The sequence below is a fragment of the Penicillium longicatenatum genome (assembly GCF_028827895.1).
Source record: "Penicillium longicatenatum strain IBT 33135 chromosome Unknown contig_2_segment0_segment0, whole genome shotgun sequence".
In the NCBI taxonomy this organism is placed as follows: domain Eukaryota; kingdom Fungi; phylum Ascomycota; class Eurotiomycetes; order Eurotiales; family Aspergillaceae; genus Penicillium; species Penicillium longicatenatum.
The window spans coordinates 3135498-3161687 of record NW_026643120.1 but is presented as its reverse complement, the minus strand read 5'-3'; the positions used below and the strand labels follow the sequence as shown (position 1 = coordinate 3161687).

The window sequence follows — 26190 nt, the reverse complement described above, 5'->3', positions numbered from 1 at the left end:
TTGAAGGCTGGACAAGTGATTTCGAAGTATTATGAGGCGCTATTCCCAATTGGGCACTGTTACGCTCTTTTTATTTGTTGCAAGTGGACTCCGGAGACTTTTAGAAGCTGAACAATGTGGACTTTGAGTGACTGATTATTCAGTGGAAGGAAAGTCACCAGAACAGCGACAGTACTAATTCGGGAACCAATCCCTGGCGGTACTCTTGCAACGACCCGTGTCAGAGGTAAGAGTGTTGATGCTGGTGGATTCGAAGGGAACAATTCTCCCATTACTCACACACCCCAGTCAGACAGATAGCCATGGAAATGTTATTGCATTTTGAATTTGCCATGACCAAGTATCAGCTTAGGTAACTCACTACGTTTCTGGCTACGGCTGAGACCGAGCAATTTGAGAGATTGAAAATCATTACCTAACTCTGCAACACAAACGAAATAGGCTAGTTGATGACATGTAGCTTTCGTGGCTCAGGACTACTGTACAGTAAGCTAACCAAAGAAGCCGAGCGGCTCGCTTATATATGCAACGAATGGCGTAATCTCCGCTGACTCCGAATGCAGAGCTAAACAGCGGTGAAGAATGTACAATATCTAACACACCAAAAGTCTTGACCATTCCCGGTAATCTTCAACAAAATTATGCCAAGAGAACGGTGATGCTTGGTCTCCCGCCATTGCGGCATGAGGGGATAAAACCTTATCTCAAGGCGACCAGCTCACGGACCACCCGAGGTGCACACAACACCATGGTCATGATTGGTGTGTTCACCGGGAAGAGCAAGGTGGAGCAAGCTGCAAAGGGGCCGGACCAAGTGGAGAAAGATCGTCTGTTATTGAAAAATGAGTCTCGTATGAATTCAGAGTCCATGGGACACACGATGGACCATAAATTCAGATTCGAGTTGATGATAGACGGAAATAGCGGGAAGGCGGAAAGCTTGCGGACTAATCATTTGAACCCCTTATTTTTAAGGATTTGCGGGGTGGACCGCAAGTGGAAAATCAATTCAACGCGACCTTATGCCACGTTCTTACGTGTCGCATAACGATGTGAGACAGCATTACTGCAGATAAGCACAACAAGTGAAATTTTGCTACACCGGCCACGGGAGTCGCCTAAGTTCAGCTTGCGCAGGCCGAGATCGGGCCCAGCTATGACCATAGTGGATCCCTGCGATGGGCGGAAATCCTGGGGCTATTGGCTACGATGACTCAAGTTACATTATTTTCGCCTGGAGCTCTTGGCTATTTCTTCTTGCGTTTTTCCGTTTCCCCCTTTTTCCATTTTCTCATCGCTTGCATAACTTTCTTTTGGTATTGTCCCAGCTGTGCATCCTGGTTGCATTAGTTGTGCGCGGCCAAGAAGCTCGGACATTATTGCTTTGTCCCTTGAGCCGAGGATCAGCACCTGGGTGATCGGCATCTGAGGAGTCAACTTCTCTTTTCCCCCTCACATTCTTGTCCGCGAACCCATTGGTAAACAAGCGAGCTGCGTGGGTGGTCGTTTCCCAACCATGACTGTGACAGGTAAGTCTCATATCCACCAAATTCGTCTCTGGCGCATGAGTACTCGATTTATTTCAGTGCGGAGATCGGTGCTGACAGGTTATTTGGGGGTAGATTTCAAATCGGAAACTGGCGACGGCCAGGTCTTTCCAGAACAAGTCGACAGTCCGTCCATCGACCATGAGCTTCCTCCGCTTCGATCAACCACAGAGCGGAAGCTAATGGCCAAGATTGACTGGCACATTTTGCCATGTCTCTGCGTGCTCTACCTTTTGGCTTTCCTGGATCGGTATGGTTTCCCGCTTGCGATCCGGATTTTAAGACACGAGCGCTGATATTGATCATCGGGTGTATAGGGTCAATATCAGTAATGCGGCTACTTTGGGCCTCACGGACGACCTGAACATTGCGACTGGCATGAAATACAATATTGCGCTGACGATCTTCTTCGTACCCTACATCATCTTTGAAATTCCGTCCAATATCCTTCTGAAGAAATTCAAGCCTCATGTCTGGTGTATGTCGTTCGGTTTGATTGTTGTCTTCGTGGAGAGAAAACTAACGCTATCTAGTACCACTTTGCATGTTTGGCTTTGGTCTCGTCATGGTCTGCCAGGGCCTGGTCTCTAACTGGGGAGGATTGATGACCACCCGTTGGTTCTTGGGAGTGTTTGAGACCGGCATGTTTCCCGGATGTAAGTAACGAACCAAAGGTCTTTATACGGTTCGGTGGTTCTGATAACTTGGTAGGCTTCTACCTCTTGGGTATGTGGTACAAGCGAAGTGAAGCCCAGAAGCGTTTCAGCTTCTTCTTCAGTTCCACCACACTTGCTGGCGCATTCGGTGGTGCGCTAGCGTATGGTATCTCACAGATGAACGGAGCTCGTGGCTACAGCGGTTGGCGGTGGGTCTTCATCATTGAAGGTTGTATCACCTGCGTGGCTGCTTTTATCCTGTTCTTCTGCATGCCCGATTTCCCAGAGGACGTTAAGTGGTTGACCGATGAGGAGCGCGAATTTGTTCGTGCAAAGCTGGCTAAGGACGTCGGAAAGTCTGCACACCATGTCAGTATGGGCTGGCGTGAGGTTGTGGCTGTCTTCAAGGACTGTAAGTTTCCTCTAGGGCTTGACTATAAGTACAATTTGGATACTGATTGGTACAATAGACAAGGTCATTCTTGGAGGCTTGATGTACTTCGGTCTCATCGTTCCAGCATATGGTTAGTTACTCTCGATGGCTTTTGATCGACATAAATAACTCAAGTGATCTAGGATATGCATACTTTGCGCCCTCTATTATTAAAAGCTACGGATACAGCTGTATGTCCTATCTTCCTGTGTCTTCAGACCTTGGCTAACTTGATATGCAGCGGTGAAAACGCAATTGTACTCCATTCCACCGTGGGCAGCCGCCTTTGGCTTCTCTATGGTGATTGCGTTCTTCTCTGATCGTATGAAGCACCGCTATGTGTTCACATTAATTCCCATCCTGGTTTCTATTGCTGGGTTTGCCATGCTGCTAAGCATCCACGGCAAAGAGCACAAGTCGGCCGAATACGGTGCACTCTTCCTGGTGACAAGTGGTGCCTACAGTGCGATGCCCGTCATTGTGTGTTGGTTCGCTATGAATTTGGGTGGTCACCACCGCCGCAGCATTGGCACTGCGTGGCAGGTTGGGTTCGGCAACATTGGTGGTATCATCGCTACCTTCAGTTTCCTGAGCACGGATGCCCCGAAGTACACCAAGGGATACAGCATTTGCATTGCGTTCGCTTGTCTGTCTATAATCTCTTGCACAGTATACCTCGTAGCAGTGTGGTTTGAGAACCGCAAGCGTGACAATGCTGCTGTTGATCCCAATGCCATTACGGAGGAGGAAGAGGAGTTCCTTGGTGACCTCGCACCCAGTTATCGGTATAATTACTGATAACATGACGTTGCCATTTAGGGTTGAGGATTCCGTGGTTCGCCCTTAGGAATGACGGATTTCCGAGATATCTATGATGCACATGAGTTGGAGCTTTAGAGCTCTGAAAATACATAATGGTTGAAGTTCTGGTCTTTGATTTTCGGGTTCTGTGTGATTAGGGTAGAATATTCAATACATGGAAATTGTCGATTTTACGAAAAGAATTGAACCCACATTAATCATTGATTCATTCATATTCTTATTGTTTCGATGGAAAGCAATCTATGATGTGCGGAAACCCTATTTCCACTGTGTGATGCAATTCATGGGTCACGTGCCCCATATTGGCGATGTCAATATGTCCTAAAGAGGTTAGTGCCTCGCTTAGCTGAGTAAGCTGCCCACTACACAAATGCGCCGCGGGCCGCCTTTGCATTTGTCTTTCTTCACTATCTCTCCTCATTTTCGCAGAACTGTTAGTCGCCACCCAAATCCCCGTTTCGGACTGAGTTTAGCTAACCAGGTTACAGTAACATCTACGAAGATGAGAGCTAAGTGGAGAAAGAAGCGCGTTCGCCGTCTCAAGCGCAAGAGAAGAAAGATGCGTGCCAGATCGTGAGTTTCTCAAAGCGATCGTTCTATGCAGCTCAGTTCTGACCAAACACAGCAAATAAACAACTCGCCCCCTCCTCCTCAGCTCCTCTTGTCGAAGCTCAAGTTTGAACACTGAACACACCAATTGATGACCCGATGGACAACATCGTTCCTTATCGTGTCACGCCTTTCAACAAACAAGTTACCTGTCCGGATTCGGTTTCCGCCATTTGAAGAATCCGCAGTCGCTCGACGGAATCCACGTTCAAACAATATTCGGTTTCCCACAATTATCCAATTCTCTCGGATTCCTACAACGTCGTTTGTTCTGTTGCCGGACATGGGTTGAGTGGACACCCACTTGATGTCAAACTTGGAGAGGCGATTGTGTTTAGTTGAGGGTTGGAGATTGATTCTTTTGGGTCAATCTGAGCTCGGTACTGGGGTTCTGTTCAACTACTATGCTCATTTTTAAAATTTAACGATCCCTGAATTCGTTCGAGGACCGGAGCTATGGAGCGGTTTTTACCGAGAGTTTACAATCAAAAACTGGAATTAGCTCGGAGGTCCTTGGTTTCGATAGCTATGCTTGCCGATGAATCGATGACACTTTAAGAGTATTTTGCTCTATGATTTCTTGTAGCTGTAGCCTGGCGATCTCGTCTTCCTGAATCTCGTAAATACTGGGTATGCACTTGATATGCTCAAAATGTTTTGTGCGGATCCCCACTCACCGCCTTTGAGATCGTCTCCGCAACGGATTTTTTTCTGCCCGTGCCATTCGACATTTATTTCGACCGAGATACGACGATCAACTATTAAGGCTACACGCTCGGAACTCCTTTGTGGTTTTAGCCGTAGTTCCTGCGATCGAAATGCCGTCCGATAAAACAGAGAAAAAGCGCAAGCGCGTCTCGGAACGCCATGAGCGTCCCAGCAAAAAGGCCGTTCTGGAACTGCAGGCCCTCCCGCCGTTGGCAGCTAGCGTTGTCGAGGATCAGAGCGAGCTGGCTCCAGTGATCGGTATGAACAACTGGAAAATATGTGATATAAATCTGGGTACTGATTCTTGAACAGCTACGACGCCCGGTGTGCTGAACTCGAAGCCCATTCAATTCGACCCATACCTCAAAGCCCGCGATGGCAAACGAGCGACTCTTGCTCGGAACCCAGGAATTACCTCCTCGGAGATGCTGCTGCAGTCATCTGAGCATGAGAAGATGGATTTTGTTGGCCGTGAGGGAACAGGAGACGATACAGACTCGCAGCTCAAGCACTACGTTGCTATCGCGGACCCAGAGAACAAGACATGGCAGATTGTGGAAGCGCGGCGAGTGACTCTTCGCGGCGGTGTCCGCACTGTTAAGAACGATGAGGAGGACGAATCTGAGGAGGAAAATGTATGTTTTGAGACACTGTTGGGTTCTGTTTTGGGGTATCTAATGCTGACTGATGCAGAACACTATGCGCGCTCAACGCACGGCCTTGACCAACACATTCGGTACGAAGCAGTCTCGCAAGGCTGTACAGTCCATGGCCGAGAACGCTCAACTATCCAACGCCCCGGCTGGATCTGTCACCGAAGCCGGTGCTGCGCTTATCTCCTCTTTGCCCGCGGATGTTGCTTCTGGGAAGATCAAGGCACTCAATGTGCAGGCCGAGGTGCAAGCAGCCAAGCCCTTGCCCACCCCCAACCTTACCGCAGCTCACCCGCTGGATTTCTACCCTATCGAGACTTTGGTTCCAGGCGGAAGCTCGACTCTGCGCCAATTGACCGGCATCGAGGAATGGAAGCAACAAGTGGAAGCTGGTCTGGCTATCACTACTGGTTCCAGATATGTCGCCAATCGCGTCGAGGCAGTCGTCCTCTCCGGAAACCAGGAGAAGCTACAGGTTCTCCGATTCATCCAGCTGCTGCTGGAATTCGCTCGTTCCCTCAAGTCGGGCCGTTCCGCTGGTGCTGGCCCTGGCAGCAAGAAGTTGCCACCTCGTGACGAGCTTCGCAAGATTCTTTCCAGCACATCCGGAGTCAAGGCTGACGACTCTGACGAGTCCTCTGTAGAGCTTCTCCCGGACTCTGTTCTCGACGCCCTCCGTCGCCGCTTCGCCCCAAGCGGTGGCTCCGTCAGCAAGCACGACCTGACCCTCCTCCACACCTCTATCTGTGCTCTCTCCCTGCACATCCCCCCGCAACCCGCCAAGGACGGTGGATCCAGCTCTATGGGCGGTAACGCTCCCAATGAGCTGGCAACCGACCCCGCAGATCTCCGTGACGACCTGCGTCTCGACTCAAATACTGTGCAGCAATACTTCCGTGAACTGGGTTGTCGCATCGACCGGCCCCGCGAGTCAGAGTACGCCAAATGGAACATCAAGGGTGGACGTGCTGAGGCAAATGCTCGTCGCGTCGCTCGTCTGCGTATTCCCGTCGAGTTCCCCAAGGTCAGCCGTGGAGGCAAGAACTAAGCTTGTCGAGTTTGATAGATGCGAGCGGTTAGACTGTTGGGCGGTCTAAAATTTTATGCCATTGTGATATATCCGGCGTTCCACCTTGAACTCAATTCAAAATGTTATTATATGAATAAAACGATTTGCATACGCATACAACTTTATCCCAGTCTTTGTACACCTAAACGATTGCTAAGCATACTAGCTGGACCTTCTGGTCCCAGTTCCTGGTTCTCTCGGCGCAGGCACTTGCAGGGCTATCTACTTCTCTAGGTCCTTTTAAAACGTCCTATCATGGGACCCACCACAACAGATACGGTGTATCTGGATGCATAGAGTCCTACACATATACCGACAGCGATGGTGGACTCTACCACAGTTGAGACCAAGTTCGACATCACCCTTGCTCAAATCTACCAGTGGAATCCCAGTGTTGGCTCTACATGTACCAGTCTATGGATGGGAGAAGCATACTGTGTTAAGGGCCCGTCGTCAACCATCAGGGCCACCCGCACGACAACGAGTGCTCCCACCCAGACGGGAATTGCGTCCAGCTGCAATGAGGATTATACCAAGGTGGCTGATGATTCGTGCGCCAAGTTCGAAACCACCTATGATATCGAAAATGCAGAGCTATGATATCTTGCTATTGGATCTGACTTTGAATATCTAGAGGTTGGGTACTCAGTATGCGTGGGAGTTTCTTCATAACATGATGGCCGTTTCGTAGTTGAACCTGTAAACATAAAGCTATAGCGTTTGAGAGAAGAATTGTATCACCACTTTCAAACCCTGCAACTCTGGAACCTGGTCACCCCTGGGCTATGCCCAACTCCCTAACTGACCGAGCTGTCCATGTGCCCTCCTCCCCCTCTCCCGTCACTTCATCATAAGAACCTGGGGCCCTTGATACCCATGATGACCAGAAGAGTTCTTCGGACTACACACTTCCCTCGCATTTATAGCCAATATGCACTTTGCTCCCGCCCGAGTATTCTTGGCTTCCCTACTCCCATCAACAACCCTTCATGTCTCGTAAAGTCCGCGTATACACCACCGCATCTCAACAATACTACTGCATCTTCAAGAACAATGTCTACTCCCTCGAAACGCGATCCCAAGATGGATGCCGGTCTGAACGAGGCTGATCGACTCGAGGCGCTCCTTGAAAAAGACAGCTTCAAAATATGGGGCTTTGTGATCTACCGCTGCACGTACCAAGATAATGCCGAGTGGGAGAAATTCATGGCTCGCTTCCTAAGTGCAGTCCCAGAGTTCCTACAGTACTACAGTGGTCTTGATCTCCTCGATACATTCACCCCAACGGTCTTCGAAGACCCCCCTCTTTCGAGGGTGCGACGGTAGTCACTCTCCGCGAGCACTTCAATCAGTGGGCGAAGACTGCAAGGCAAGAGGAACAGGGCGTTAGTGAAGACTATCGTGCCCGTACAGGGCGCTATCGGTTTTTCATCACGGTGAACCAGGAAGCTTTGGAATCTGTTCTGAACGCCCCCGAGGATTTTGATGAGGAGGTGGCGTTTGTTCGCATGGTCCATGCTGAATGGGAGCCGCGGGAATATGACGAAGAGGATATTGCGAATGGCGATGTCGATCCTCCTGAGGAACCGCTTGAGGGTTGCACGGAACATGATGTTGGTTGGATGAAGATGTATTAGCGGATTACGGAGTTGCCGGGTTTCGGGCACTTGCGTGATATCGAGGACTGGCAGACGCATTATGTTCGGTCGCCTAAAGTTGGAGATATTCTTTGATATCTAGTCTAGTTGCCTTGGTGGAGATGAAAATTAGTCTTCATCTTCAAGGCCTCGTAGTCCCTTACATATTTTCGACATATCTCATTCACCTGAATGAACATTACACTTCACAAAAAGCGCTACCGGCCCCGAGGTACATATTTTAGAAAGAATTGAATATTAGACAAACAGCCGAGACTATCCAGAGAAGAACATAGGGCTTGATAGTGCCCTGGGAAAGTTTTTGGATTCCGTTGAGCCAGGATCTATCAGACGGGTGCAGAGCTATACCCTACTGTATTAGGCATTAGTCACGGATCGCACAGCTAAATAGCATTCAATCCTGCTTGTATTCGATCTTCGCTAAGTTCCCTCGCAGACAATGTATTGTCGAGTGCTCACTGTAACAAGATCGAGAACTCGAATCATATATATAACCTCGACAATTCTGCCCTCTCTTTTGTCTCTAGTCATTCGTTATTCTACGTGGAGTTACTGGAGTACGGACGTCTTTCCTTCAATCGAAAGAAGCGCCTACATCACTACCGCGATGACTAGCTAGGGAGCGTTAGGTTAATAAGATATCATCATCATTATCATTATAATATACAACCTCAGGGGTATCCTAAACAACGATCGATGCAACTTAGATTCAAGGGAAATATTCCTGGGCAGCCTCATGGTCATGTGCCGCAGGTGTCGCTCCAGGAGTTGCACGACTCGCTCGTCGGTCGGCATGTTTCTCGCGATCAGCAGCGAGCTCCTGAGCGAACTTGCTCTTCTTGCGGATCTCGGGACCCTTCCAATAGAATACATAGATAGGAATCAATACCAAGAAACCAACACATCCAAGCAATGTGCTAGCCCATTGGAGATGATACTTTCCTCCCATATTCTCATACATAGGCGTCGCATACATCGTAGCGACACCAGCGAGGAAGTCTCTGGCAAAGCCATTGCCACCCGTAGCGGAGGCAGAGTACGGACCGTAAGCTGCAACCATGTAATCGATGGTCGCCATGTAGATGGCGTAGTTAGCCATAGCGATAAGACAGGAGAAGATCAAGGGTGCGATCCATGGGATTGGGGGACCCATGGATGTCCAGGCGAAACCGAGGAGACCGATCGGTTCGAGGGGAGCGATGAAGAGGAGGAGTAGGAGTCTACGCTCGGCGTATCTTGATGCAACACCGTGCTTGCGGCGTGTCTGGATTTGACGATACACGTCTGGCAGGAATATCACGTAGGCGATGATGTATCCGAGTAGAATCGAACCGAAGGTCATACCAATGGCGAGGGTGCTCATGTTCCACTGTTTGAAAACTAGAGTAAAGGACTCGGTGAAAACGAAGATGAGGGCATCGGAGAAACCAGAGAGAAGGGAAAGGAACAAGACGATAGGTTCACGGAGGAACATCTCAAAAGGTCGCATCCAAATTTTGAGGACCTCCTTCGCATCTAGACGAGGGGATTTCAATTCGTTCGGGCCATAGACTTCTTCTTCGCCGCTCTTCCTGCGACGTTTCGCTTCATTATCCACCATAATTGTGGAGCGCGTCTCTGGGACCAGGAAAAAGTGTAGAGCCTGGGTGGCACCACCGAAGATCAGCTGGACCCAGAAGATCCAAGGCCATGAGAGGTATTGCCCGATGATACCACCGAAGAATGGACCGATTGTCGAGCCACCCACGGACGAAAGCACCACGTAGGCAACGGCGTAACCCTGATCATCGGCTTCCCACATATCAGCAGTCATACCCAGTGTCACTGAGCCACCAGCCGAACTCAGACCGCCCAAGATACGACAAACGACAATTGTGCCGTAGTTCGGTGCGAGCGCACAGGGGATTTGCCAGATGTTCACGAAGAAGAGTGAGAGCTGCATGATGGGCCAGCGACCGAACTCTTCGGACCAGGGAGCCCAAAGCTCACACCCAAAGGCATAAGCTATGAGGAAGACAGCTTGGCCGACACGGGCCGCTTGCTCACTAATCTCGAACTCCTTGGTCAAACCCGTCACGGCATTGGCGTAGACGCCAGAGTTGAAATTCATGGACATCTGCACCACGAAGATCACGGTAAGAATGGTCCATTTCTTCCATGTGGGAAAACAGAAACCCAATTTCTCGTAACAGTCATCTTCTGTGAGCTCGCGCTTTCCGGACTTCTCAATCTTCGGGGTATATTCTCGGCTGGTCTCGTCTGATTCGGAAGCGTTTTCGGCGTGGGCATCGTCGCCTCGTTCGGTCTTTTTCGCGGCCTCGGATGGTTTCTGGATTTGGTCCTGGTCCTCCTTCTCCGCCTCCCGCTTCTCGAAAAGCGACGAGTTCGCTGGGGAAGCCATGTGGCAAGTGAGTTGGGCCTGGTCTGTCCAGGGGCAAAGGGTCGGGATATGCTTGTATAGAAATAAAAGTGGAGGCAGGAATGTGGGTATGGGGTATAAAGTATAAAAGTGGATTCAGTCCTGTGGGAGAGTAAGGAGACAATTCGAACCAAACACCAAATAGCAGATCCAGACTATCGCAGGCTCTTGGTGATTTATATGTATGACCAGCAGATCCATAACAAACCGGTGTCGCCATCTTGGATTGCTTGATCACGTTCCTAAACAGGAAACCCGAATGCAACGACAGTGCCTCCCCATATTATCAGACCCAACGGGACGATTCCTGTACATGATTCGTCCAAGCACCACGACCCCACCATCATCCAATGACATTGCAGCCTGAATGGTTCAATGATGTAGGAAATGGATTCGTGGGGAACGGGAAAACCTGTTACGGCTGGCGCGCCTCACGGGCCGTGGGGCCCGGATCGTCGGCAACCCGACGTCGACGTCATTTGCGCCCGTCCTACGTCAATTCATGGGGAAGTCGCCTCCATTCCATCCGGACTGCATGGAGGGCTTCGCATTCGTTTTGCATTTGCCAATAGATTCTTTCGACTTGTGGGGCATGAGGAGGGGTGAGCAGGGGGGCTAAGCGTGGTATGTTGTCATAGTTTAATCATTGATCTAACAAACACCAATGAAGAGCTGTGATTTTTGAAATAGCTCTACATCTCCAGATTCCAGTTCCACTTGTTATACCTTGCAGTGTGCGTGGAGGACCACGAGGCTATCCGCTTTTTATTCTCCGGATCCTGGAAAGAAATGCCTGGGGAACCCACCAGGTACTTGGGGATACTACTGAGTGGAAAGGGAACAGAAGGCATGCATACGAGGACCATGCAGGGATCAGCAGAAAGGATGAGGTTCGTAAAAATTATGAAACAAACTTAGTCCGACGCCCAGGGGCGTCAAGGATTTGGGCCTTGATCAACAAGGATGCTACTTGCAACTCGTCTGCGCCCGCAAAGTCACTCAGAACCGGCCGAAAAGAAACCTCCCCACTCACGTCCATATCCTTGTGGAAATGCAACGGAAAATGACCGAGGAGCTGATTCGAGACTCGCATCGACCACTAAGTGCTTCTATGGTGGAATCCCAATTTACTGTTACAGTATCTGTCGGTCAACTCCGACGGCAAAAAAAGTTACGCGACAGGCGGCTAAACCATTCACCCTCCCCAGCAACGAAAGTCTATTCCGACACCACAGTGAACATGAATGAATCTCGCAAATCAAAGCGCCATAAGACGTCAGAGGGGTCTTGGCTCCTACATAATCTGATGCTCGTGCCATCTATGTGATATGCAACCAATCCTGACCGCAAACCTCCCAAAACCGGATTCAAGCCCCAGTTCCTGAGTTTCGGGTCTAATCGGATTACAGCCCCAATGCATGATCCGCACACGTGGATGAAGAAACACGTGCCCCTGGTCTGTTTTGAATCTACAACGCAAAAGGATTCGAGGCTTTCTCGCACAATTTGTTAATTGGCCGCAGATAAGACTTTCTCCGAAAGAATATTCATTCCATATGTACAAATCTCCACTAGTTTCCTGCGATTTGCGAAACGACGTATATGCAGCATACTTATATCTCTTCCACCAAGTGTATACAAGTACAAAAGACGTTTTAACAAGTCTTCTTGATACTAAAGGGGTGACACTCTGTGTTGAACACATACTTATCCAAGCTTACAACATCCGGCTCAGCGAAAGAGAGGTAAAGATACTTCAAGACCTCGGCGAAGTAAAAGCTAAAGCGACCCGAAATTAGCAAAGCTAGGGAGGATTTCACGGAACAGAGGAACTCACCTGGACACATAGTTAACCAGCGTACCGCCATAGGGTTCATTGACATCGGTAATCTCCGCATAAGGCACAGACTTCGAGCGAGTGGTATTCAGCGCATTGAAGATCTCCCAGTTATAATCCTGCCAGCGCTCATCACCAGTCACGCGGTATGCGTAGAAGATGCTCTCCAGGGGCTCAGGATAAGAGCGGTAAGAGGGGTCTTCAATGAAGTACCCATACTTGGAGGCTTCCGTGCGGTATGTGGCGTCGTTGTATGATGAGTCGTAGGGTTGATTGCTAGCATTGTACCATCCGATCGCTGAGGATTGTTAGTGAAGTGATAAGATCGACTAGAAGCTAAGGATGCGTACAGGAAGGTCCCAGTCCCGTAAGAGTCTGATTGTACCACAAGTGGCAGCTGTCGGCTACCTTCACGCCAAGATCAGTGATGTCGGGACGGTCGAGGTATTTACCTCCGAGCAGTAGGTTACCGCCAGCAAAGCAGGCCTAGGATAAGATTAGTATATGAATCGGTTGGAGTTGATCAATTGGTCACTCACGTAATCATCCATGCTCCACATAATGTTACCGTTTACATCCAGTTGAGACAGGAAGGTGATATGTGGCTGGTTATAAGGGTGCAGAGCAATATTCTTTATGCTGGATTCGGCAGTGGTGATCCAAAAGTCTTTCATATCGGAAGCGAGCGAATCGTCACGGTCGTAGACGTAGGTTTTGATAAGGTACTAAGAGATTTCAATATTGGCGCATGTTAGAAACCACCCACTGCGTCTACTTACCTCGATAAAACTGTCGACACCCGCTTGCCATCCACCATCAAGAGTGATGAATTTGCCAGTGTCGGTGTCTAACTCCGTACCCACAAGGCCAGGGAAGGCCGGGGCAGGGTTGGGGTTGACGAGATAATTTTGAGCTTTCTGGGCCTGTTTTACCATGTTAGCTGACTCGCCTTCCATGTGAGCTAAGAAGTATATTGAACATACATGCTCACGAAAAGACTCATCGCCAGTGAGATCTGAAAGACGGTAGTATTCCAAGATCATAGTACCCGCCTGGGCCGTATTGGTACTGTTGTACTGCGTACCATTCACCGTAGTTGTGCTTTGCACAAGCTCCCCGGAAGTGAAGTTCAGATTTGCAACGGGCAGACCGGTGATCGTGTCGAAAACAGGGCTAATAGCCGTAGCCAGAGACTTGGCCTGAGACAAGAGCGCTTCGACAAGATCCTCATCATACGGATTCGGAAAATCACCGCTCTTGATGAGGTCGTATGCACTCAGAAGTCTATATAATGAGTAAGCAATGATACATGACGCAAAAAGAGGAAATAATTACCCGCCAAGATAGCGAATATTCACATCGAAAAAGTCGACGAGATAAGCGGATTTCCTACCAAGTATTAGCTTCATCATCATGGAGACCGGATTGGTACATACGTAAAATCTACAGAAGCAATATGCTTCAATTGCTGCTCCACAATGTCGGTTAGACCCATCACAACGGCTGTATCGATAGCATCCACGACGGTAGCACCCCAACCAAACAAATCATTGGTATAGCTTTGCGTGATGGGCAAGAGGTCATCATTAGGGAAAGCATATTTCGAATACTCGTTCCACTCGCGCACATAGGCCTCTTTCACGGCTTGAGCCCGAGGATCATTCTTGTTTGTTCCAGCAGGAAAATCAAACTGCACCGTGCCGCATGTCGCGGACGAGCGTGGGTGCGAGGGTGCGGCACTGGCCTGGCCGAGCACGGCCAGAGCTAGTAAGGCTTGGGAGAGATCTGGAACCATGCTGATCTTTCAGGCTTAACTAAGCTTACAGTGTCTGGAGGAGTGATGATCCAAGGCTAGAATAGAAGGGAGGACATGGTGATCGGACCTAGGGATATATACTAATTGTTGTAGTGGTCTGGACCCCTGCAGATTAACAGGGGAATGGTTACATTGCTTGACCGTTGCAGTTTCCAGAATTATTGATCTCTCTTTATGTTTAAGCGATCTGTTGACTTTGACTTCGTTAGCTTATCTCCCCTTACTCTAATCTTGTGTTGCTTTTTTCAGATATTTCTCCCCTTTTTGTGTCTACACGAGAAGATAGAAGGGAATCGCGAAAATCGAATCTACAAAGTTCGCCCATTTCTGAACGGAGGATGGCAGATCAGGATCGTGACTTTTCAAAAAGAACCAGGTGATGTAGACCATTGCCATAGTCAGACTCAACGCCGTGCATTGACCATGACCCCTGACCAAGCTTTCTAGCGGAAGCATCCGCCTTCGGTGGAATGAATGCCGATTTATGCGGAGATGCTCAAGTCAGATCAGATCGAGGGGAAAGTAACACGTCAAACGATACTACCATGTCTTTCACCCATGCTATGGATTGTGGAAGAACGGTGTCAAACATTGAGAACCCCGCCACATACCCCTGCAGAACTCAGCATCATGTGGCGTTATTATTCCCCCTTTACCCATAACAATAACACCAGATCCAATAAAAGCATATTTGAACCTTTCAACCCCGTATCGCAACGCTCCACATCTCTCCCGCTCGTATCCTTCAGGAAGTGATCGACCGGCTACTGATAACCCCGAATCGAGACGGGCTTAGCCATATCAGCTGGGTCTAGCACTAACAGATTAAATGCTACCCCAGAGTCAGTGCGAGGTCAACAGGTCCACTTTGAGATGAATGGAAGGGCATTTTGATGAATAGAGCAGTAGGCTCTTAATTTCCCTAAATGCCGACACACTGGTCTACACTGGGAATTTATCCGGAATACCCCTGTCACTGCCACCAGTCTGTATATCTGTGGATCCAGTTGTGGAGGTAACTGGCTTTCCAGGGCTGGAGACCCGATTCAAGAAGGCAGATGCTGCTATAAAGAATGGGCCGGTGTTTGATGCAGATGCCAGGGCTAAAATCACACGTGAGGGCTTCGTCACTCACGCCCTACTATACTCATCTCTTCTCTGGCTTTGGAATTTGAACAAGTCTTTTAGAAAAGATCAGTTATTTCTGGGTAGGGTATAAAAATAATTTTTTGCTTTTTCTATTATCTCTTCTTTCCATCATGTACTCACCACATACGATCTGCCCAAGCACCCAGACGGGTTCCAGATAACACGAACCCCAGTCAAGACAGACTTGAAACCGAGGCAAAAAGAAGTACCAAGTATGCACTGTTTTGGCATTGGGAACATCTTCTGGGTCTAGTATGAGAGGTTTTGCGTCTTGAGATAACCCACAACAGTTCCATGGAAGCGCCATCAGTCTATTAGAGCGTGGTCATCTCGCAGCTCAGAACTGTTCTTCGAGCCATCACTATGGCAGGCTCCCTTCAGCTTCAGAAGCCCTCGAAGAATCACGAGCGATATCGATACGTTGATTCAGTCAAAATGTCGAATATCGGTACCAAAGAAGGAAAACCCCCCTTACAAGCGAATTTTTTGACCCCTTCTGTGGGCCTTTCTACGAACAGTTCAAGAGCTAACACACCCTCAAAGCTGTATGTGCCGTTTTGCCTCCCTGTATCTTGTTTCTGTATGAAGCCGGCACTTGACTACGACGAAAGACAACTGAAACACTTTTCAACGACGGTCACCGATTCGTTCCCCCTTTATTCTCACGGGGTTGTGGATGGGCTATAGAGAGGTCCGCTATTGGCTCAATAGACTGATATCATTCTCATTTTTCGTTGAAAGGAACACAGCAAAGCTATGTATGAGAAAGAAGCGAATCAGGTTTCGAGCAGAAGTAGTGGCACCGTCAAATAAGGCTCCCGCTGAACCAGAGTGGAACGTTCTCCTTTCCGATGTATTCAAATCGCGGGCTACAAAAAGGCTTTGGCTGAATGACCGTGTTCCAAGAACAGTTATGGCTCTGGAACAATTACCATTTATTACGGACTCTCCTTATATCAATGCAAGGATTTGCAAAGAAGGCAACAACTTAGGGTTCACGTACTCGAATCGTATTGAAGTAAGCCATAGTGGACGAGCGTTGTTCCAGCCTAGATCAAATCGACTACAACAAATCAGTATGGTTCTTTCGACCGGCTACAGCTACAAGAAGTTTCAAAATTCTCCCCATCAACCAATTCATTTCACTTGCTCATCTCAACTATCATAGGTCACGGGATCATGTACACCTATGTATATCCGCATGAATATCTAACTAAATGCACCGGTACGGATATGTATGAGATGGAAATTGCAACAGCAATGATATCATCCGCAAATGCACAAGCAGTAGAAACGAGGAGGCAGAGTAAACCTCATATTAAAAACGGTGATGGGGGAAACAAAAAAAAAAAAAATAGAAAAAAAAATATTAACGGTAGATACCGAGAGCGCGTACGCATCAACGTGATTCGTGGGGAGAAAGAATGGACGGACAGTAGCCAGGAATATTATCCCATGTCCCCAGAGAGATATCTGGAAATTAGGCGACCACACCAACGGGGGTGGAAGCGATGGTCGAGGAGGCACGGGTACCCTGGGGAATGCCAGTCTTCATAAGTGGGACAGCGGTAGCCTGGGAAGCCTGAGCTCCGGCCTCGAGCTCACGAGAGATAGCACCCTCAAGAGACTCAGCTGGGGTCAGACCCAACTGGGCATCTTCCCAGATGGGCTGGTTGGCGTCTTCAGCGCCGGCAACACCGACACCGACGAAACCGCCGAGCTTCTCCCAGTCACTGGTACGCTTGATGCCCAAGTCGTTCCAAACGGCCTGCACGGCCTGAACCAGGTGGTCACGCAGCTCCTTAGTGTGGCCGGGAGTGGGGGTGATACGCAGACGCTCCTCGCCACGGGGAACAGTGGGATAGTTGATGGCCTGAACATAGATACCGTGCTCCTCGAGCAACTTATCCGAGGCGCGCTTGGCGACCTCGGCATCGCCGACAAGGAGGGGCACAATGTGCGAGGGATTGGGAATAACGGGAATGTCCAGATCCTTCAGGGCAGACTTCACTGCACGAGTGTGCAGCTGCTGAAGCACACGGTCACGGGGTTGCTCAGCCTGGTACTGAATGGCGGTGTCGGCACCGGCCATGGTAGCAGGAGGGAGAGACGTAGTGAAAATGAAGCCCGGTGCGAGAGAACGGATAGTGTCGACCAAGTTTGCAGAGGCCGCAATGTAACCACCAACACATCCGTAGGCCTTGCCCAGGGTACCAGTAATGATATCAATACGATCCATCACAGTTCCCTTGGTGCTCTTTGGAGAAGCAGTGTCCTGCGAAGCATAAACCTCGTAATCCAGGTGCTCGGCAACACCGGCGCCGTGGGGTCCGTACATGCCAACGGCATGCACCTCATCCAGGAAAGTGATAGCACCGTATTTCTCAGCCAAATCACAGATCTTCTCAATGGGGGCGATCGATCCACACATGCTGTACACGGACTCGAAAGCAATGATCTTGGGCACATGGAGCGGTAGCGAAGCCAACTTCGTTTCCAGGTCCACCAGGTCGTTATGCTTGAAGACCATTTTCTTTGCCTGAGAGTGACGGATACCCTGAATCATCGAAGCATGGTTGAGGCTGTCGGAAAGAATCACGCAATCGGGCAACTTGCTGCCAAGAGTAGCAAGAGTGGCGTCGTTGGCAACAAAGCACGAGCTGAAGACGAGCGAGGCCTCCTTTCCGTGCAACTTGGCCAGGGTGTCTTCCAGCTGCACTGCGTGTTGGTTGTGACCCGAGATGTTACGGGTACCACCAGCACCGGCACCGTAAGTATCAAGTGTGCGGTGCATGGATTCGAGCACTTGGCGGTTGCGTCCCATACCGAGATAATCATTGGAGCACCAGACCGTCACGCGCTCTTCGGTAGAGGCGGTATGGGCCCGGGGGAACTCCTGGGCGAGGCGATTGATGTTGTTGAAGTAGCGGTACGACTTGTCTTTGTGCTTCTTCTCCAATTCTCCGTTGTAGAATGCATTGTAGTCGAATTGGGCGGTGGGAGCAGTGGCTGATTGTTGGGCGTGAATTGCGGCTTCAGCGGCGGGGGCGGCACGAAGCGGGCGAGCAAGGTTAGGGTGAACTAAGCAGCCAATTAGCATCATTGGAGAGCGGAAAACATTCTATCACTCATTCTTACCCTGCTCATTCTTCTCGAAGGAGCCCGGAGCAACGCTGGCAGGGTGACCACCCGTGGTGTGCAGCGACCGCTTCTCAGTCGGAGCGCGGAGGGGCTTCATGGTGGGCACACCGGCCGCGGAAGAGGTGAAGCGCTTAGTCCCACTCATCCGGGCACTCTGGACAGCCAGAGCTTTGCTCATGACAGGGCAGCGGCGAGCGAGAACCTGCAAATTGGACATGGTTCCACCCCCGTGCTTGGGCGGGTGGCGGTCGACAGAGTCCGCAAGGTCGAGGGAGCGGTGCGCTTCAGGAAGGGGCACATAGCACGAGACTGCTGAAGCATTGCCTCCATGATTGCGGCGGTAGGATAGAAAATCGATTGAACCAACACGGGTGTGCTTTGAGAAGAATGGATTCAGGGCAAAGAATTGTACGGGATTTGAAAATCGGTCTGGGCGGGGGACAGCCTGACTCAGCCATTACAATCCAGGATTGCTGATTGGCGTACACGGGGACATTGCCGGAAGATCTTGCCCATCCCGGCTACATTAGTCATGCCGAGGGTCTCATGCAAATCGATAGTGGCGGCACTCTATACTGCCGTGGTCCGTCGAAAAGAGGAGAATGTCCGGTTCCGCTGCGGGGAAACTTGCTGATCTCGTGAATTGTCTCTTTGGTGCAACATTCCACGAAGGTCACACTGTATAGGGCTGACAATATTGGTGGTCGAGATTGGGTTTGAACATAGCTGATGGCATCTGCGCATGGATGGTCAAAGAGATTGTAGATTATTATTCCGTAGATATTTACTGTACACGTCCCGAGGAGTCTTAGCTTAAAACCTTGAAAGTACACCGACATCTAAAAGAAGGTACTTTTTGATCAGGCCATAAATGATCTCCGGAGTTCGGACTCGCTAATGGGACAGTTTTGGCATGAAGCATAAATCAGAATCAAAATCAAAATGAATCAATAATTGAACGTCTATCACAACGCATCTTTTTTCTGCCCCGTCATGCATCCACCTAGCCACTGCATCTTGCAAAGATAAAAGAGAAAGGAGGAATATCCGATATTTGAGGCCACGCTGATTCCTCCCAAAGAATCCGTTGATCAAGGTTGTATGGTAATACATAGCAGATCAAATAACCTGCCAAGAGAGAAGAAAGAGAAAAAAAAAAAAAAAAGACATAAGAATAATAGTATAAAGAGAGCACCACAGATCACATAACGCCGTCGCCCAGTTGCAGTTGCAGTAATTGAAACACCCACTTGATTAATCTAGACCACCGTCACCGTCAATTAGGCGAAGACGTTCGTTGGTGGTTTTAGCACGCTTGGACGTGCCTTTGCCAGGGCCTCGACCACGACCTCGCTTAGCCGCTGGCGCTGACGAGGACTCGACCGGTTCGGAAAGAGGAGTGGCAGCCCCGGATGGTTTGGCACTGTTATCATCAAAGTTTCCTTCGCCTGTAGGAGGATGAATTAGTGAGCTGTTTACAAAATGATTAGAGAGCTGAAGAATCTTACCTTCATGATACATGTCATCTAGCGTAAGATTACGTTTCCGTTTTGCCGCGGCCTTCTTTCCACCCTTGGCACCTCCCATGGCCTCACCACGTTCAATTGCCTCCTTCTCTCTTTGCTCGATAAGTTCGGCTTCATCGTCATCAGCAAGCCACAAGGCAATGTCCTTGGTACGGTTGTCGCGGGCCCGAGTGTTGAAATCGACTCCACCGGAAGCGCCACCAGTGATAACAACGCGTTGCACCTCTTCCTTTTGGAGAGCACGTTTGCGGATCCGCTCTTCGATGGTTCCGCGGGTAATCAGTCGGTACACAGTGACCTGGCGTGTCTGACCCAGACGATGCGCTCGGTCCATGGCTTGTGAATCAATGGTAGGGTTCCAATCGGAATCATAGAAGATGACGGTATCGGCGGCCGTCAGGTTGATACCCAAACCACCAGCACGGGTAGAAAGCAAGAAGACGAAGATCTCGGGGTTGCTCTGGAAGTCCGCGACAGTGTCACGACGATCCTCCAGCTTCGTGCTTCCGTCAAGTCGACAATACTTGTAGTTTCTGTATGTCAGATACTCTTCCATCAAGTCGATCATACGGGTCATCTGGAAGTACAGCAGTACTCGGTGACCGCCCGGCTTGAGTTCTCGTAGCAACTGGTCCAGTTTCGCCAGTTTTCCAGAGTCCGTCACGAAGCGACGCATCGAGGGGACTTCGATGTGAGTGTAGCGTGACTTGAGCGAGAGTGGCTGTGGCAGCATTGCGGGCAGCGAGTAGGGTGTGGGATCAAGGTTTTTCGTGAGGATCTGCTCTTCAACTTGTCTGTTGGGAATGCTATATAGTGCCTGGCGAATTGGCTCATTGAACATTGTCGTGTGGTTTGCCCGTGGGGCCTCTTGACCAGAGGCGGAAAGACTGATCGGCGGCGCTGAAGCCGCAGGAACGGCGCATGGCTCGATACGGTTGAGTCCTTCGTTTTCGAATACAGAGCGGGAAACAGTCATCAGATCACGCATACGGCCCTCGGGCGTAATATCGTGAACAGCCCGAGCATCATTGCGTTCGACAATATTGAGCATAGAATGCGACAAAACAGAATTGCAGAGCGACTTGTCTTCATCATAGACAACATTCAGACGGGACAACCGGTTGGACTGGCCACGCCGGCGAGCTGCACGTTCATAAACACCAAGATGGGACAATTCGCTGGCTTCTCCAGCGGAACTGTCCACAAATCGGAGGAAAGAGAATGCGCCATTCTCACGTGCACTCTCTTGAATGTTCTCTGGGGCCCAGACATTCATCATGTGCGAGAGATACTTGTTCCGGAAACCAGCAGTGGGGTTGTCAGGACCTGGCATGTCAACACGTGCCGCCGAGCTGAGCAGCATGCGCGGTAACTCATACTCGATATGATTCTTGGTCGAGTAGCGAACATCAACAAAGGATCCCTCACGAACGAAAGAAGCACACTCCGCGAAAGTAGCCGCCGAGAATGGAGACTTGGTTTCGGCACGTTCAAACAGATCAGGGTGATTGCAAACCTTACGGAACTGCATGACGAGGTTCATCAGTGTACTACTATCGGTATCGTCACCGCTAGCCGCCTTCTCGATCAGATCAATGATGCTAACGCGATTGCGCAGCTTGGTGTACAGAGCACGTTGGCGGTAGGTCAGGTCACAGAAAATATCCTTCTCCACCTTATCACCAAGCTCTTGTTGTACATTCTTCTTCACACGACGAAGCATGAAAGGCTTCAAAATCATATGTAGACGGCGTAGTTGATCCTCGTTCAGCTTGGTGTTACTTTGGGCATGAGACTCAATGTCCTTCGAGAACCATTCGCTGAACTCGTCGTGAGAGTCGAACAAGGTAGGCATGATGAAATGCAGCAAAGCCCACAGTTCTTGCATGTTATTTTGAATAGGAGTACCGGTCAGCAACAAACGGTTTCGGCACGAAAAGCCCAATAGGTTCTTCCATCGAGAACTCTGCGATGACTTGATAGCCTGAGCCTCATCAAGAATCATGTACTGCCACTTCACCTTCTGGAAGTACTGTGCGTCGAGCACCACAAGCTGGTAGGAAGTTACCAGAACGTGGAATTCAGACTCACGATTGTAGGTAATGTGCTTGCGATCCCAGAACTTGCGGAGAACCTTGCGGTCCCGTGCGTTACCCCAGTAGGGCAAGACCTTCAGATTGGGAACAAACTTGGCGATTTCCTGCTGCCAGTTGTGCAGGGTGGATGCAGGAGCAATGACCAGGAATGGTCCCCAAATGTTGTGGAACTCGGCGAGATAGGCCATGACGGAGATAGATTGAATGGTTTTTCCGAGACCCATCTCGTCTGCCAGGATACCATTAATACCCTGCTCGTACAGATTGACCAACCAGTTGAGACCCTTCAATTGATACTCCTTCAGCTGCGCGTTCAACATGGTAGGCTGAGAGATTTCAATGTCACCCAGACTCGTAGGATTCTGGAAGTTCAATTCTCCCTCATCGAAAGCGGCCATCTGGTCGCCACCCTTCTCCTGGTTGAAGGCGCGGGCGCGATCTTGGGCTTGTTGCACAGCGTTTTGGGCATTGGCCATGGCCGCCTGCTGCAGGGCAGATTCATCTTCAGCATCAAAGTCCAAGTCTTCGAAATTGGTGACCTTGCTGCTCAAATCAGCCACGCTACTGGGAAGGTTAACGGAGTGTGCGCCAGGTTTGCCAGCCTTGACGGTCTCGCCCGTAGCAGCAACCGACCCATCGCCAGCAGCTTCAACCTCGTCAGTCTTGATTTTCCGGCCGATAAAGTGAGAGTACAGTTCAGTTTGGGAGATGAGGAAGTTAAGCTTGCGCTTCTGTCGGTTGGCTTCACGCTCTGCCTCGGCCTTCTTGGCAGACTCAAGCTCCTGCTTCTCTGCCACACGACGCAGATCACGCTCTTCTCGTTCATTACGTTTCCAGAAGGACATCATCTCCCTCATGGTACGCTTAGCACGGGCTTGCGTGTCCTTAGTGCTCTTGTTGGTGCGCTCTTGCCACTTGCGGGACTGCTTGCTAGCCAGCTGAGCAGTCTTGCGCAAGTTCTCTTGGCGCGTCGACAACGACACAGTCTTGATGCGATAAACCTTGGGGATATCTTTGCGAGCGATGTCACGCCAAATTTGTTCATAGATTTGGTTGTATCCTTTGCTGTCGTACTGCAATGGAAGGCTGGGCGTGCCCTCCTTGGAGAGGGCACCCTTCTTGGAATCGCGCGGCATGTAATAATCGTCATCCAGACCGGCAAGGTAAGCAGCCTCTGCAGCATCCTTTTCAGCTTGCTTTTGCTCCTTGGACTTCTTCGGGCGAGTGGAAGGACCGGCACGTCCAGAGCGACGGCGTGAGGGAGATGAACGACCGATATGGAAGGAGCTGGTAGTCCCACCCTCAAGGTTGGGCGCAAGCGGAGTGATTTCACCCATATCGTCCTGGGCACTTCCACCCTCGAGGGCCCGCTTAGTAGATTTAATTTTCTTCTGGGCACGTTCGGCCTCACGAAGGAATTTGGCCTTCTCCGCCGAATCCTGCGCGCTGTCCGCCTTGCGTTCGGCCTCAAGCTTCTTTTGCATCTCCAGGCGCACAGTGTTTTCCCGGCGGCGCTTGCGTTGCATATCCTTCTTCCGTTCCTTCTCATCGTGGACTTCTTTCTGTTGAACCTCTGCGATGACAGCACCTTCGTGAAGGGCGCGGAACCGGTCTGTTCCAAGAATGTAGCTTTTCTCAAGGTTCTTTGCCAGATCGATTAAGAAGTCGTGGCGACGGCGCTTGCGTCGAAGACCCTCCATATGATCGCCCTCGTGAGCTCGTCTACGAGACTTCTCCAGGTATTGGTTCTTATCCGCGTCGAATTCGGGGCTCTCCACGTCGCTCTTGTCACCATTGTCGATCTCCATCACAGCACGGTGAACCTGCTCGGCATCGACCCCGGGAGGAAATGGTTTCCGCTGTGGCACCCGGACAATAGTCTCCATTGGGTCTTCTGCTTTGAAGCCGTTGGAAACATGTGGCCCCAAGGAATCCGGATAATGGTTCTCTTGACCAGCGCCCTTTGTCTTGTGGTAAAACGTTCCGGCAACAGGGGTCAGCTCAGGCCGTCGGTGGTCGTAAACGGATGGTGTGTGAACTGCGGGTGTGGAGGGATGGGATGGTTGGGGAGAGGGCTTCCGTGCGGGTTGGTCTTCTGTTGGCCCAGACAGGATACTGGCAAATGACATGGGATCCGCAGCTCTGGCAGGTTTCTAGACGTGGGCACCATCGTTAGATAAGGTCTTTCTTTATAGTAAGTCAATGTGATTCAGGATCGCTGATACGTACCGATTCCCGTGGAGGAGATGCAGGTCTAGATTCCCGCATCATAGATGTCGCATATCCCGCTCCGTTCCCTCTTGCTCGGAATGGCGATTCTGACTCACGGGTTGGGGATTGTGAGTGGGCGTCCGGATGGTTCGAGGGATGCCCGTGAGGTGCCGCAGCACTGTAGGGAGAGGTGCCGTTGCCCGGCAGCACGGAGCTCGGAAAGGGTCGCGGAAGAGGAATTTGCGAGGCAGCACCCGGGGCGTGTGCCTGGTATTGTGACTGATCCGCATGTGGCGGCGCAGCCCCATTCAAGGGCGGTGGTAGAGAAGCCGGCATGGGTGACGACGCGTGGGCGAAGCGAGGGCTTCGGGACACGGACGATGGGCCGAAAGCCGGGGGTGTCTGTGGGGGATGCTGCGAGTATGGCTGCTGTTGAGGGGGTGGCTGCTCGCCGTTGGGATAAAATGGGCGGTTCTTGCTGGGAGATTCGTAGGTAGGGAACCGATGCTGTTGAGTCGGCGACTGAGCGTTATATGGTGGAGCGCCGGTCATGTTGGCCGTGTCCCCGGCGCCGGACAAGCGCGGCAGGGGCTATTCAAGCGAAAAGAAATAGAAGGCGATGAATTGAGACGAACAGAGATCAGACGGCAGAGGTGACACCCATGGACAGGTTGTCAAGGGGGGGTGGGACTCTCGGAGATTCTAGCGCGAACGCGACGTCAGCGTGTATGGTCGGAGTTGTAAAATGGCGAAAGGGCGGGTGGAGAGATGCGAAAGGACGGGGGCACGGTTGATAATGAAGCAGAGATGATAATACCTGATGGGATGATGGATCCGTTTGTGGTGGGAAGATGCAGGAAGAAGGGATCTTTGTAGCCGCGGAGACCCAAGCAGAGAATGCGCGGCTGAGCTAGCGAGGATGCAGGTTGAGGTGATTCCCAACTTTTTTTGATTTAATATATTTTGGATAAAGGGTTGGATTGTAGTGTATGAGGGGGTTGGGGAAGAAGGAAGGAAATGGGACGAAGGGGAAGAACCGTAGGATTTGGTCTGCCCTTGTCCAGCATCTCTTGTCTCCGATGGCTTTCGTCCATCCGGCACTCGCGCTTCCTTATTATTTCTATTTCTGGAACGACCTAGATTCACTTGATTGAGAACGTCAACGATGTAGAAGTATTCAATGTCTCTATCGCTCAAAGGTCTCCTTCCTTCCTTTTTTTCTTTCATGAAACCAATTCCCCCATGGCCTGCAGGTGAAGCGGGAAGCTTTCCATACAAAAACACTGGGGAAACCGACGCCGTAACCATTTGATTAGGTCGATCGGACACATCGTTCCCACAATCTGAGAATACTTTTCTCTTCCATTTATGTCTTGGGTATGGCACCTCCTCCAGGCCATCACTTTCATTTCTTCCCCGATTAGCGTTCCTGTCCATCCCGACAGACTCTATTTCATCTTGGCCGATCCCGGTCCACCACCATTTCCACTGGGAATACGGGAACAGAAGAAATTCCCTTTTTCCAGGGAAAAAAAAAACCAATCAAAATGTCTACGGGAATTACCAAATCATTCTAGCGCACCACGATCTTCCGTGCGACCTGGTCATGCTGATAATCCCAGCTGACGCCCAGGGGAGAAGAAAATCCAATCTGGGAAACCAAATGTGGAACCAAGAGACCAGTTAGGTTGGATACTTCGCCTCGAGAGCCCCTACGGTCGTGGAGGATGATCGCTCATTTGTCTCGGCTAGTTTTGATCCACTTGATGCATCTCGATCGAATATTATCCAGCATTGGGGATGTCTTATATGGCTCAAATTCGATCGTGGTCTTTTCCAC

General features: G+C 50.3%; 8 protein-coding genes across 8 annotated transcripts; 4 read left to right on the top strand and 4 right to left on the bottom strand.

The window, feature by feature from the left end:
• Positions 1-1516: 1516 nt before the first annotated feature.
• N7484_003693 (putative MFS transporter) lies at positions 1517-3434 on the top strand (the record flags this gene model as incomplete). The annotated part of the gene is made up of 8 exons (XM_057114113.1): positions 1517-1529; positions 1587-1797; positions 1865-2025; positions 2081-2203; positions 2259-2615; positions 2674-2727; positions 2780-2827; positions 2878-3434. The coding sequence occupies 8 exons, from the start codon at positions 1517-1519 to the stop codon at positions 3432-3434; spliced, it is 1524 nt and encodes a 507-aa protein (XP_056974253.1).
• A 1451-nt stretch (positions 3435-4885) lies between these two features.
• N7484_003692 (DNA-directed RNA polymerase I subunit RPA49) lies at positions 4886-6476 on the top strand (the record flags this gene model as incomplete). The annotated part of the gene is made up of 3 exons (XM_057114112.1): positions 4886-5033; positions 5088-5410; positions 5469-6476. 3 exons carry the CDS (start codon positions 4886-4888, stop codon positions 6474-6476), a joined length of 1479 nt encoding a protein of 492 aa, XP_056974252.1.
• Positions 6477-6818: 342 nt separating this feature from the next.
• N7484_003691 (uncharacterized protein) lies at positions 6819-7097 on the top strand (the record flags this gene model as incomplete). The annotated part of the gene is made up of 1 exon (XM_057114111.1): positions 6819-7097. One exon carries the CDS (start codon positions 6819-6821, stop codon positions 7095-7097), a length of 279 nt encoding a protein of 92 aa, XP_056974251.1.
• Positions 7098-7550: 453 nt separating this feature from the next.
• N7484_003690 (uncharacterized protein) lies at positions 7551-8134 on the top strand (the record flags this gene model as incomplete). The annotated part of the gene is made up of 2 exons (XM_057114110.1): positions 7551-7811; positions 7850-8134. 2 exons carry the CDS (start codon positions 7551-7553, stop codon positions 8132-8134), a joined length of 546 nt encoding a protein of 181 aa, XP_056974250.1.
• A 730-nt stretch (positions 8135-8864) lies between these two features.
• Positions 8865-10556, bottom strand: N7484_003689 (Major facilitator superfamily domain general substrate transporter; the record flags this gene model as incomplete). The annotated part of the gene is made up of 1 exon (XM_057114109.1): positions 8865-10556. One exon carries the CDS (start codon positions 10554-10556, stop codon positions 8865-8867), a length of 1692 nt encoding a protein of 563 aa, XP_056974249.1.
• Positions 10557-12229: 1673 nt separating this feature from the next.
• N7484_003688 (glycoside hydrolase family 47 protein) lies at positions 12230-14206 on the bottom strand (the record flags this gene model as incomplete). The annotated part of the gene is made up of 8 exons (XM_057114108.1): positions 12230-12353; positions 12412-12709; positions 12762-12897; positions 12951-13136; positions 13191-13334; positions 13395-13695; positions 13747-13800; positions 13848-14206. 8 exons carry the CDS (start codon positions 14204-14206, stop codon positions 12230-12232), a joined length of 1602 nt encoding a protein of 533 aa, XP_056974248.1.
• A 2650-nt stretch (positions 14207-16856) lies between these two features.
• hemA (5-aminolevulinic acid synthase HemA) lies at positions 16857-18734 on the bottom strand (the record flags this gene model as incomplete). The annotated part of the gene is made up of 2 exons (XM_057114107.1): positions 16857-18457; positions 18515-18734. The coding sequence occupies 2 exons, from the start codon at positions 18732-18734 to the stop codon at positions 16857-16859; spliced, it is 1821 nt and encodes a 606-aa protein (XP_056974247.1).
• A 1037-nt stretch (positions 18735-19771) lies between these two features.
• Positions 19772-24902, bottom strand: ino80 (chromatin-remodeling ATPase INO80; the record flags this gene model as incomplete). The annotated part of the gene is made up of 3 exons (XM_057114106.1): positions 19772-19965; positions 20026-24292; positions 24369-24902. 3 exons carry the CDS (start codon positions 24900-24902, stop codon positions 19772-19774), a joined length of 4995 nt encoding a protein of 1664 aa, XP_056974246.1.
• Between the last annotated feature and the right edge of the window lie 1288 nt (positions 24903-26190).